The following is a 12,065-nucleotide window of genomic DNA, read 5'->3' on the forward strand; positions in this document are numbered from 1 at the left end:
AAACTCAGTTAATTGTAATTTTACAAAGTAGTGCTGCCGCTAATCATTTGTTTTGCATTTCTTTATGTTATGGGGAAAAGCGAGAAATCACCTTTACAATATATCACATTTACAATCTCCATGATAACCATTACTGTAGGTATCTGAGACGTTATAATTGAAAAGGGACTGAGATAGAGTGAAAGATTCCAACTTCGCTGGAATTCAAGACAATAAGGAAAAAAACCAACCCACAATAGGACAAAGAGCAGCCTGCCAATGCAAATATATGATCCAGGGTAGTGTAAACCATTACTGGCTGTATCTGAATACACATGCAAAGGTGTAGGTTGTACACAGTGGTAGTAAGTTCTCTTGACACTGAAGTTTAATACAAAAATTCCCAGATACCTTTTCTAAAAATAAGGCTTTATTTAACAGGGTGTAAGCATATAAGTAAACAGGCCTATATGTAAACAATCCGAACAATGTAAGGTGTAATTCTGGCAGGAAAATATTTGATTTTCAATGAGGTATACTTTGCTCAGAAGTAGGGCCATGATTACACTTCTAGAGGATAATATCACCTTCTCTCTGAGCTTAAAGTGACAAACTCATACACAGTCGAAGGAAAATACACATAAATTGGATTTTGATTTACTGTTTTTAACTTAAAGGCACATATAAGATGCTGTCTATTTTTACTGGTAGAATTACAATTCCAGTAAGAGGTACCTGCTTAATTCAAAAGGCGACAGCTTTAGCACGGCCTTTCACTTGGGTTCCAGAAGTTTTGTTGTGATTTCTGCAACCCAAAAGTCGTGGTATGTAAACACGTACCCAGCGTGGGCAGTACGGTACACACTGGTATGTAGCAAGTACGTATTCAAACGGATAAGCTTTCTTCTGCTCACAGATGAGTGACAATAGATAAAATACAGCTCTTGGTTTGGTTCTCTCCACAAACATCATGGCCAGAAGCATCGCTATTGCAACACCCTCAACTCTACCTGGAAATGACACAAGTTCATGTCTGTGAACTTGGAGGTAAAAAATTCTCTCATTTAAACAGCTCCAAAAGTTATTCTGCCTATATCACAGAGACCCTCTTCCATCTGCATGGATAATGCAGCACCTGAAACTAGCGTGTCAAGTATCTAGAGAAATCTGAGGTTCTTTAATACAAAATCAGAGGCAAACACATTACCATGACAGGGAACAATGACACCAAAGTATCCGCTGTGTTTTACTGTGCAAATACTCTGCGTTCTTAAAAGCAAACAACTGCAAAGCAACAGGAAGGGTGCTGAGAGCGAGCCCTCTCATCCAGCCTCCAGTGCATATTCTGAATTCCTTCTGTGTGTTACAGCCCTCTCAGCTGAGAGGTAGTAGCTGTGTTTGAAACCAAAGTAAACCAGGTTAACTTCACCCTCCACAGCAAAGAACATTTCACAGGACGTAACACTTGAAACCAGTGCAGCTATTCAGAAGAGTGACTGTCTCTGGACAACATCCACTATAACAGGTTCCTGATGCCAGCCAAGGTTTCTACATGCTCCCATCACACAAATTAATAATTATAGTGAGAGACACAAATTTTACAACAGAGATTAGCAATAAAGATAAGGAACTTGCACTATTCATCACATGGTATTTTTCTTTCCTGAGCTGTGATGTTTGATTCCTCGAGGCTACTGTGAGTTATGAGGACCTATAAAAACCCCATTTCCTTAATTTGATGGAAACAGTGAAGTTTAACTAAGATGAAATCTATTTTTCTCTATTGAGAAAAAAACCCAAATCATACTAACATAAAAGATCTCTGGATTGCAAAATTATCCCAAAGTGCATTTGGTCTAACGGACCAAAATTCACCTATTATTATAGTTTTAAAAATCCAATTAGGTCAGTGGAGTTAATTGATCTAGCTCCTCTAACACATGACAACAGACTGTTTGCAAAAGGATGACATTGCTATAGCCTGTCTATAAAGTCTTGAAATAAACTTCCTCTTTCTCTACGAGACATTAGCATCCTTTAAAACACATACAGAGTAAACAAGTTCCTCTGCTCCCCCTTAAGCTGATGCTGTACATTTCATTGGTAACACTGCCTCACAGTATGCTTGCTGATGCATATGCCATAGGTTATTTTCTTTTTTACATGAAGAAATGTATATATATTAAAAAAAATCTTCCAATCGCTATTATATAAAGTCTGTTTAAATACCAGTTGCATGTTTCATAATTTAAGTTGCAATTCTTCGTTGTTTTTTGTTTGCATGCTATATTTTTATTGAGACCATCCTATAAAATCAAAATTATTTGTACCTGAACCACTGGGAAGTACCTGAGGTACACTATGAACAACCTTGCTGAAGGCCAGCAGGTAGCAGTTCTGGACTTTATTAGGAATGAATGACTCTACGCCCAAGAGTCTAGCAATTCCTTAAATACACTTTTTGAAGACCATGCCTACACTTCCAAAAGTTAGTATCCATGTTTTCGGCTTCTGGGACTAACCTCTACCTATCGGTTTGCTGCATAGAAGGAGGCTCTGGTGGAATCTGGCCAGGTCCCACCAGACCAGTTCCCGGGGGAACTGGCACCCCACTGAAGGTGTCCGGAGGGACCCCTGCGAAGCCGCGGGTGAAGTTAAGCACCTTCCCAGACCCAGAGCGACGCCTGCCTTTCCCACTGGCCGGCTCCGGCAGGATCGCTGCTCGGTGTGCGGCATCACAAACAGGCTCTGGAGGCGGTAGTAGAGGTCCCGTTAATTGCCCTCCAAAAATAGCTACTTCTTTTCGCTGGCTGTACGGGACAAGGGAATGTTTCACTCTGCCAGCCCAGATGTGTATTACTGCACACGGCAAAACCCCGGAGTTGGCAATTTGGGCTACACCCGAGTGAGAAATATAATAAGGGATATCCGTCAGTCAATACCGAACGCGTATTATGACTTGGGCGTACGCGCACACAGCATGCTACCTTGATGGTCTCAGCCACACGTGCACGTAACGTGCTTCTCCAAGAAGTCTTGTCTGCTATGTCTTTTATGGCTGAAAATAAACTGGAATATGGAAGGATACTTTTCAATCCGCTCAGAGATTTGAATTTCTTTTTACTGTCGGCACGAAACAATAACATGCGCAGGCACAACTGGGAAAGGCGTGAAGGGTATTTGTAAGCGTGTGTCTCTCACGGGACTATCTCTTACTCAGAGTGTAAAAAGGAGGCAAGACAAATTTTTGGTTTTCTTTCCTTGGAAGTATGATTTCATATATCTTTTGATGTATCAGAAAAGTAAATGTTTCTCACTTAGCTTACCTTTTCCTAATAAAAAATGAGTATTGAGCATATCAGTAAAATAAATGGAAAACCTGCATACATGGGGCACTACTTTTAGTTAAGCATAAGGCATGAAAAAGCAGCTTTTTTTTTTTTTTTTAGCTTTTTTTTTTTTTTTTTTTTATTTTCAAGCATAGCTATCATCTTTACTCTTGATGCTCACTAGCTGGAAATGAAGCCTAGGACAACGTTCCACTTCCCAGAAGCGTCTGAGACTATCCACCACATACATCATCATTGAACAATCTGGCACTGACATTGAAGTTGTTTACAGTGATCTGAATATTTAGGTAATGATGAAGTCAGTGTTGTAAGATTCTAAGCCTTTTATTGTTTTCCTTGATCCTTTTTTCTTGTTCTTCTCATTCTGAGCTCATCACATTTTTCAAGCTTCTGTCAGGGGTTTGCGCTTATCAGTGTTAGTAAGTCTTTATTCTTCTGATAGCTTTAGGATCCACACATCTTCAGCTTTGCTCTCATGTTCTTCATTCCAGTCTGACTTGCTCTGACTCCAGAGCAGACCAAACTAACAAAAGATAATAGAGAACTACCTCCAGATAAACTGCAAATTACATATTACCCACCCACAAAATATTATTCATTGATAAATTCTTTTTTCCTTTTATTCTGTTCTCCTCTTCCTTTTAATCTCGGAGCGGCTGACTCTACAGTAGAGCGCAGCTACAATGAGCCTGGGTCCCTTGAAGCTAATTTTGCAGTGAAAGACAGTTCAGTGAACCGAGAGCCCTACACTTTCCAAATGCATTGCAATGTACAAATTACCGTTTGGGGTTTAGTGAAAAGCCGATTACTCTGAAACTGATTTGTGAAAATAGATTACTTCACTGTAAAAAGAATTCACGTGGTAATATTTCAGTTTTCACTGCTGCTTAAAGAATAATATTTGCCCTCAGTTTTTCCTCCCCTCTGTTGTCTCAGGATCAGAGCTGAAAGCACTCAGACTTGGAGATCTAATTTTGGTTCTGAAATAAGATGGTCTCTCAATATCGAACAGGATTGAAATAGTTACATTAGAGTGCTGGAATAGTTTTTCTTACTTGTTAAAGTATTTTGGAGAAAAAAATAACTGCTACAGTAGTCTAGGTATCTGTCAGCTTTAGATATCTGTCAGTAATTAACTTTATCACTTATTAGAATAAAATGCACTGATTAGGAGTTTTTAATCAGTAAAATCCACACATTTACTATGGGTTAATACTTAGATCTAGTCTGGAAAAACATAAGTACAGTTTTAAAAGTTAATTATTAGGAAGCTAGATAGGTAATCCTGGCTTATTTAACAATCATTAGCAGGTGTATAAAGATTTCAAGATACAATTCATGGGAACATTTTTTGGAATTCCTACCTTGAATTCCACGTTCTCCTGGTGGCCCTGGCAAACCATCCTTTCCTGGTGGCCCTGGTAACCCATCTTTTCCTGGGGGCCCTGGTCTTCCGTGAGCTTGGGAGGCAAGCATTGCAGCAGGCAGCTTCAGCTGGGACACAAACTGAGCCATCCTTTCTTCATTAACAAAGGACACGAGAAAAAGTGGGTAAGAAACCTGCTAGCAGAGTATGGGAAAATAAATAAATCCCTAAGCCCCAGCTAAAGTAAGTTTCTGGAATTAAGGTGTTTAATCCTTCTAAATGTTAAGGTATTAAATGCTCCTAGAAGTACTGAGGCCTTCTTTGAAATAATCTGAATGAATTTGTATCAAAATTTCTATTACTACTCTCTTTTACTAATGTATTCCAGTATTTCAAATGACTTCTGACTCCTGTTCATGGAAGTACTTAAAATACAAGAACACGCAATAATTAGTACTTAAGACCCCTATGAAGGGCTACCTTACATGTTTGTAACTCATAATACATTGCAAAGTAGAGCTTAACTACCACAAACAGTTCTTGGAATGTGCTGAAACCCTGAAAACAGTTGTGAAAATATGTGTAACTGCTCAACAAACATTATTAATTGCAGAGATTTCAGCATGAACTGGTGGAATAAAGTGCATTTGGTAACATTTTAGTGTTCCTCAGAGGTAGACAAAATAGGTACTAACCTTGAATCTCTCTCATTTATACTGGATTAAAAAACTTAACTAAGGATTCCACAATTTAGCAGGTATTTACTGTGGTGGAGTTTTAAGATTTAAGAGAAAGATTAGAGTAAAGAGAAGAGTGGGCATCAAACAAAAAATAAGCAAGGTGATAGAAAATAGGCAAAGTGAAACAAGCCAAAAATACAAGATCTGTGGGAACACTAGTGAGGTGTAGAAAATTGAACAGCTGTAAAGACAAACCCCAATATTCCCTGTAGGCAGGACACCTTTTAACACTTCCTTTTTATGAATAGACTAAATACTTTTCCCATTCAAATGGAATGGTAACAAGGAGATAACTTCAGCAAACAAACTGCTCTTGAAATACACAGTAGGTTAAACTCCTAAGGAGTAGCAGTCTGGGGAAGGGTGAAAATACACAAAATAATAGCCTTGTTATAAAGTGAAAAACTGCCTGAAGAGTTTAAAAAGTCTCAAGCTTTATATGACTTCTTTTATTCCTAAAAGATAAAAGGTTTTGTATCCACAAATATTCATGACAAAATAGCTAAGCACATTGCAGACATAAGAAATGCATTTTGCAATGGAAGAGAAGCTACTGTTAAGAGGTGTTCGAGAAGAAGCTTGTTTCAGACACCTACCTGAGTCATTGCTTTTCAACCCTGACTAAGAAAACGCTGGGGAAGAAAAATATTTCCTTTTCAGAGTAAGGACACACCTAAAAAAGCTTACATAGTACAAAGGCTTTGGCTGAATCTGGTACTTGCCTAAAATTGTGCCAGAAGATGGTGGTCTGCAAGGGAGCTTTGGAGCTTAGCAGGGATGTTTGTTGCAAAGGCACAGCAGTTTGGACCTGCATGGCTGAAAGCTGTCAAGCCTTTCTCTCATTTAGATAGTCATCCACTAAGTGGCCAAAATAATTAGGTATTTCTATTGTCTCCATTTAAATAAATCTTTAATGTCTTAATGATACGTTGTAGATACATACGTATCTGCAAAGATATATGACATATATGTATCTACAGTGATAGATGCATATGTTTGCTATTACGATTTGGAACAAACTGCCTTTTAATGCCGGTCTTTTACATAAGGAAATGCTCTGGTTAACAGATACTATAATGTAATTATGTTCAAACAATTATAAATGAAGTAGACCTAAACAGCAGTTAAGTACAGCTGCAGCAACAAGGCAGCTGCTAAGTCCAACATAAGATGACATGTAAAGAAATGTATATAAAGGCTGTAGGGATATAAAACATTTAGAACAGAATTTAAGATTTACGTTTAGTTGTATAATACTTCATTTTCTTACCTTCAAAAACCTTAAGAACCTCTTGTTTGATATAATTTTTTATTTCTTCAAGTGAAACTGTATCAGCCTGATGAGGAAAAAAAAGGTGATATGTATCAGAAGAAACATACCAAGGGCATTTTGTGATGCTACAAAAATAAAAAAAATGCTGAAATTAGCATTAAAAATGTAAAGCTTTCACCAAAAATTAAATATTTTAATATATTTGTGTTATCTACTTAACTGCAAAGGCCATTTTATTGCAAACACATTACAATATTATAAAGACCACTAATACCATGAAGTGGAAGAGACCCTCCCAACTATCAAGATGATCAGCACATTATGTGTATGGAAATTAATTTGTGTAAGACAGTTGAGGCTGTCCAGTGACACCGCTATGCTTTACTTGCTGTTTGCATAGCATTTCCCAACTTCTCACCCCCTCTAGGGACTAACTGCTTTGATGCAGAGCTGACTAACTGGAACTGCACTGCAGGACCAATTACTTCACTGGAAAAGTTTTTTAGAGCTTTACTCTATCTGACTGAGGGTATAAAGACCCCGTAACATGGATGTGTGCCTGTGCGCACAGGGAGACAAACCAAGATATCTACAGCTGACATGCAGCATTTCATTGTCTTTTGAAATGCTGATTTCCCTTTTATTGAGAATCATTTTGGCTGACTCCTTTTCTTTCTCAGTTGCAAAGACTTATACTTTAGCCCTTAAGCGTATGAAAAATGAAAATGAACAGTACTGAGTAGCCATACTGATTTGTCAGGAGCTAATGAAATAAATAATTAAAGTTTATCCATAGCATATGTTTAAAAAAGAATTTAAAAGTATCTGTTTGATCACCTAGATATATTTTTTCCACCTCTTCACTGAACACTGAAATTCTCCCAGAGCTATCTTAGTTTTTTTGCTAATGTGGCATTCCTCAGTTGAATTTCCAGTGCTCAGCACACGCCACCTTCACGTCGTCTGAATTCACAAGCAACCAAGGAAAATGTGTATTTACTTACTGGAAACCCTGGGGGTCCTGGTGAACCCGGGGGACCTTGATGACCTGGTGATCCTGGATAGCCTCTGTCTCCTGGTGGCCCAATAGGACCCACATCCCCCTTTTCTCCTGATGGGCCAGGTTTCCCTCGTTCACCTTGTGGACCTCTGTCCCCTGGAATACCCTGGTCTCCCTGTGTAAAATAAAAGCGGAAAGAAAACCATTGCACGCAGTGGAACAAACTAGGAAGAGTCACCCATGCACGCTAAAGAGAAAATTCTTCCCTGTTCAGAAATAGATGTTTATAAGTCATGCAGGGAAGCTGATTTTACAGGCTAACCCTCATCTCTGAAAACACAGGAAGTAATGCTTTGTTTTCTTACACATTTAATGTTGAAGTCAATGACAAAAAAATAATAGCTTGACTCTGTAACCCACTTTTCAAGGACAGAATCTGGATGCAGAAAGTTTGTAGCCCTTATCCAAGGATCTAGAAAAGTCAAATACGGCATAGGTAGAATTTAGGTGCTCAAATTCCCCCAGGCACAAGGCATCAGGCTTTTTTCTGTAACTTTCCCTAGAAGCCTAATATTTTATTTCTGTGTGTACACAAAATTTCAGTTAATCAAAGAAACAACAAACACACAAATCTATATATAATAAGTGAACTCCTTGCAAGAAAATAAATTGAAGGTCAATGTTCCAGCCAGCACAGCTTCCATCATGGCTGAAATGGCATTTAAATTTGTTTTATTTATAAGGAATTAAATCTTTTAGAGTGACTTAATGTATTAGCTATTAGTTCAGTGAACTACAGCTGTGGAGCAGAGCAGCGCTAGTCACGTGTTCAGATGGTAAATGAACAGCTGGCAGTTCTTAAGGGTCACTGACTGCCCTTGCTGCATCAGTTAAGCTAATTTTAGGCTCCTCCATAAGCAGCAAACAGCACCAAGAACTGACTACATCTTTACTAGATAAATTCAGAATCTACATTTATGAAGGGTGAATGAATGGAATTAATTGCATCCTTAATCTACAGCAAGTGCTGGTAAATTGTATTCAGATCTGAGACATCAGTGACTGATAAACCAATAAAAGTGTAGTTACATTCTTAAGTCATATTTACATGACATGTAAAGATTGAAAAAGAAAGAAGGTAAGGTAAGGATGCAAGTAGGAGGTTGTATACCATTTTTATCACCTATCTGTCCCCCAATCTGTATGATTTCCAGTGAGTTAGAGCTTATTACTGCCTATAACTAAGCTTCATTACAAAGACCACTGTAACCTGTAATGTTTTATTACATTAACTGAAACCATAATGCATTCCCAACTGGAGTTTAAATTGCCCTCAGTAAGAGCACAGAAGCTCTGAACTCTGAAAGTCTACCACAAGAAAAAATCCCCAGCTATCAAAATCTGAGACCTCATCATCTCACACCAGTAATTTTAACCTCTGTGGTGGGTTGACCTTGTCTGCCTGTCAGGTACCCACCCAGCTGCTCTCTCACTCCTCAGCAAGACAGGGGAAAAGATGAGATAAAAAGCTTGTGAGTCAAAATAAGGACAGGGAGGATCACTCACCAATTACCGTTAGGGGAAAACAGACTGAGCTCTGGGAAAATTAATTTAATTTATTGCGAATTAATAACAGAGCAGTATAGTGAGACTTTCTGCTTGACCCACCCCCCTTCTTCCCAGGCTCAACTTCACTCCTCACTCTTCTACCTCCTCCCCCTGAGTGGTACAGAAGGATGGGGAAATGGGGGTTGCAGTCAGTCCTTGATGCTTCATCTCTGCTGCTCCTTCCTTCTCACATTCTTCTCCTGCTCCAGCATGGAGTCCTTCCCATGGGCTGCAGATCTTCACGAACTTCTCCAGCGTGGGTCCCTTCCCCGGGCTGCAGTCCTTCAGGCACAGACTGCTCCAGCGTGGGTCCCCCGTGGGGTCACAAGTCCTGCCAGAAAACCTGCTCCAGCGTGGGATCCTCTTTCCACAGGGCCACAGGTCCTGCCAGGAGCCTGCTCCAGCACGGGCTTCCCACAGGGTCACAGCCTCCTTCGGGCATCCCCCTGCTTCGGTGTGGGCTCCTCTCTCCCCGGACTGCAGGTGGAGATCTGCTCCCCCGTGGACCTCCCTGGGCTGCAGGGGGACAGCCTGCCTCACCATGGTCTTCATCACCACGGGCTGCAGGGGAATCTCTGCTCCGGTGCCTGGAGCACCTCCTGCCCTCCTTCTGCACTGACCTGGGGGTCTGCAGGGCTGGGGCTCTCACAGCTTCTCACTCCTGTCTCCTAGCTGTTGCACAGCATTTTTTATCCTTTCTGTCCCACAGGCAGTACCAACATCACTCATGGGCTCAGCTTTGGCCAGCAGCAGGTTCATCTTGGAGCCGGCTGGAATTGGCTCTGTCCGACATAGGGCAGCTCCTGGCGTCTTCTCACAGAAGCCACCCCTGCAGCCCCCATTACCAGAACCTTGCCACGTTAACCTGATACAACCTGTCAAACTGCTAACACGATCACATAGTCAGGGAAGCCAGTGTGACATGGAAACAACCCCAGTGTGGTTAAGTTTATTGTGTTTCTCTTAAAAGACCTAACGTGTCAATATTGCAGACACCTGATTTCCAGTTTTAGTTTCTGGGCATTAATACTTTGGGCAAAACTCTAAATATGCAGCATAGGAATGATTTCCAACAAACAGAGCTAATTTAGTTAATCAGTAGAAAAAAAGACAAGATATGATGTGATACCCAAAAGACACCTGTAACCCTTGTCAAAGACTCAGATTTTCAACAGTCGATGGGAGCAGGAAAGAGAACATACGTGCATTGGGGGAACTGGAAGTGTACTCTTCTGATGGAAGAGGCATACTTTTTCACGTTTCTATAAATTTTAAGCTTTACAAGAAAAAGTGTTCTGTCCTGCATACATCTGTTGTATCAGGATGTGTATTGCAACACCTTGAGAAATTCAGGGCAGAGGAAGGATTCTGACTGAGAAGTGGAACTTTTGCAGTCTGCAGGGAAGAGGCTCTTTCCTGGCCTTAACAAAGTTTTTGCTTCCATCCTCCATCTCCCACTTCACTCATAGCAACCTGAAACATTATAAAATTGAAGAACAACTCCTGTTCTACCAATATGCTATTGCAAAAATTGAAAGCGGTATAGCCTTTAATATAATTCTTAGTTTAGTCACTTTTTTGGAGACTGAAGTCCAGTATAGGGAGCCCCTGAACACACTATTTTTTCTGATAGTGCTTTCAAATGAGAGCATACACACATGCATGCACTTGAATATATAAAAAAAGCTGTCTAAAGATTCACTATACTTACAAGAAGCCTTCATTAAAAACCTACTTAAGGCATACATATACACATAAAATTTCTCAGATTTATAACCCTGCAGAGTAGGTATAGATAGCTATTCTACTAGAAATAAAGAAAAATGCAGGTTTGTCTAAGACCATGGTGCTATGGCAGTGTGAAGCTGATCCTGGAATTGCTTTTATTCTAAACCATTCGCATTTTACAGGCTGCCAATGTGTAGGAGGCAGATCAAATACTACAGCCACTTTTCAAACAAGCATTTTTTTTAACTGCCTCCAGTGTTTTCTTTGTGTTTGGAAGAAGCTCCTTGCAAAAATTCATAAAACTAGCTCATATCTCCCTCCAGATTCCTCTTTAAAGTCTCCTCCGCTACGAATTCTACAAAAAACAGGGTAGGACATTTGCATTTTGCTGTCTCTGCCTACGGTGTTGATTTATTCAGTCCTCCTCCTTTCTAGCGTTCTCCCATCTCTCGCATTTAATTTTGTACTAAATTCTGTGCAGAAAGAACTATTGTTTTGCTTGGGTTTCTACATGGTCTAGTCCAGCAGGCTCTCGGTCTGTGATCAAGGTATGCAGATAATAGCAATAAATAAGCCAGCCACCAGGACTTTAATCTGTTGTTGCAATGACTTGAAAGGCGTATTTCTGATTGTTATAAAACACATGTTTTCAACTGATTTGTCACTCAAGTTTATAAAGTAGTAATAACAGCAGCATTTAGTCACTCAAAGGATGTGTAAGATTATTTCAGCCCAGGTGACTTCTTCCTTCCTAAAACGGATTCTACAAAGATATGTTTATATTAGACGTGAAAATCTCAAGAGTTTTACTCTGTCCTTCCAATTTTGATGCTTCTCTTTTCTGTAATTGCAACAGCTGGTCTCAAACTGGAGTACGCTGTACAGTGGTAATAATAATGGCTGCAAGAAAACCTTGACTTTGTGTTATTTTCTGTAATCATTGCAATGTCTCTCACAGATGCATGTCTGTAATACCTGATCGGGGGGGGGGGGGGGGGAAAAACCCCCACCTCCCCCCCTG

General features: G+C 39.9%; 1 protein-coding gene across 1 annotated transcript in view; it reads right to left on the reverse strand.

The window, feature by feature from the left end:
• COL19A1 (collagen, type XIX, alpha 1) overlaps window positions 1–12,065 on the reverse strand; it is a 51,236-nt gene that overhangs the window by 2,771 nt on the left and 36,400 nt on the right. Inside the window, exons 25-27 of the mRNA XM_010565830.1 lie at window positions 7,713–7,883; window positions 6,706–6,772; window positions 4,694–4,849 (exon numbers count right to left, since the gene is read on the reverse strand). Coding sequence (XP_010564132.1) covers window positions 4,694–4,849; window positions 6,706–6,772; window positions 7,713–7,883 — 394 coding nt within the window. The remainder of the gene's footprint in view (window positions 1–4,693; window positions 4,850–6,705; window positions 6,773–7,712; window positions 7,884–12,065) is intronic.

This window comes from Haliaeetus leucocephalus, unplaced genomic scaffold, assembly GCF_000737465.1.
Source record: "Haliaeetus leucocephalus isolate CR32 unplaced genomic scaffold, Haliaeetus_leucocephalus-4.0 Scaffold195, whole genome shotgun sequence".
In the NCBI taxonomy this organism is placed as follows: Eukaryota; Metazoa; Chordata; class Aves; order Accipitriformes; family Accipitridae; genus Haliaeetus; species Haliaeetus leucocephalus.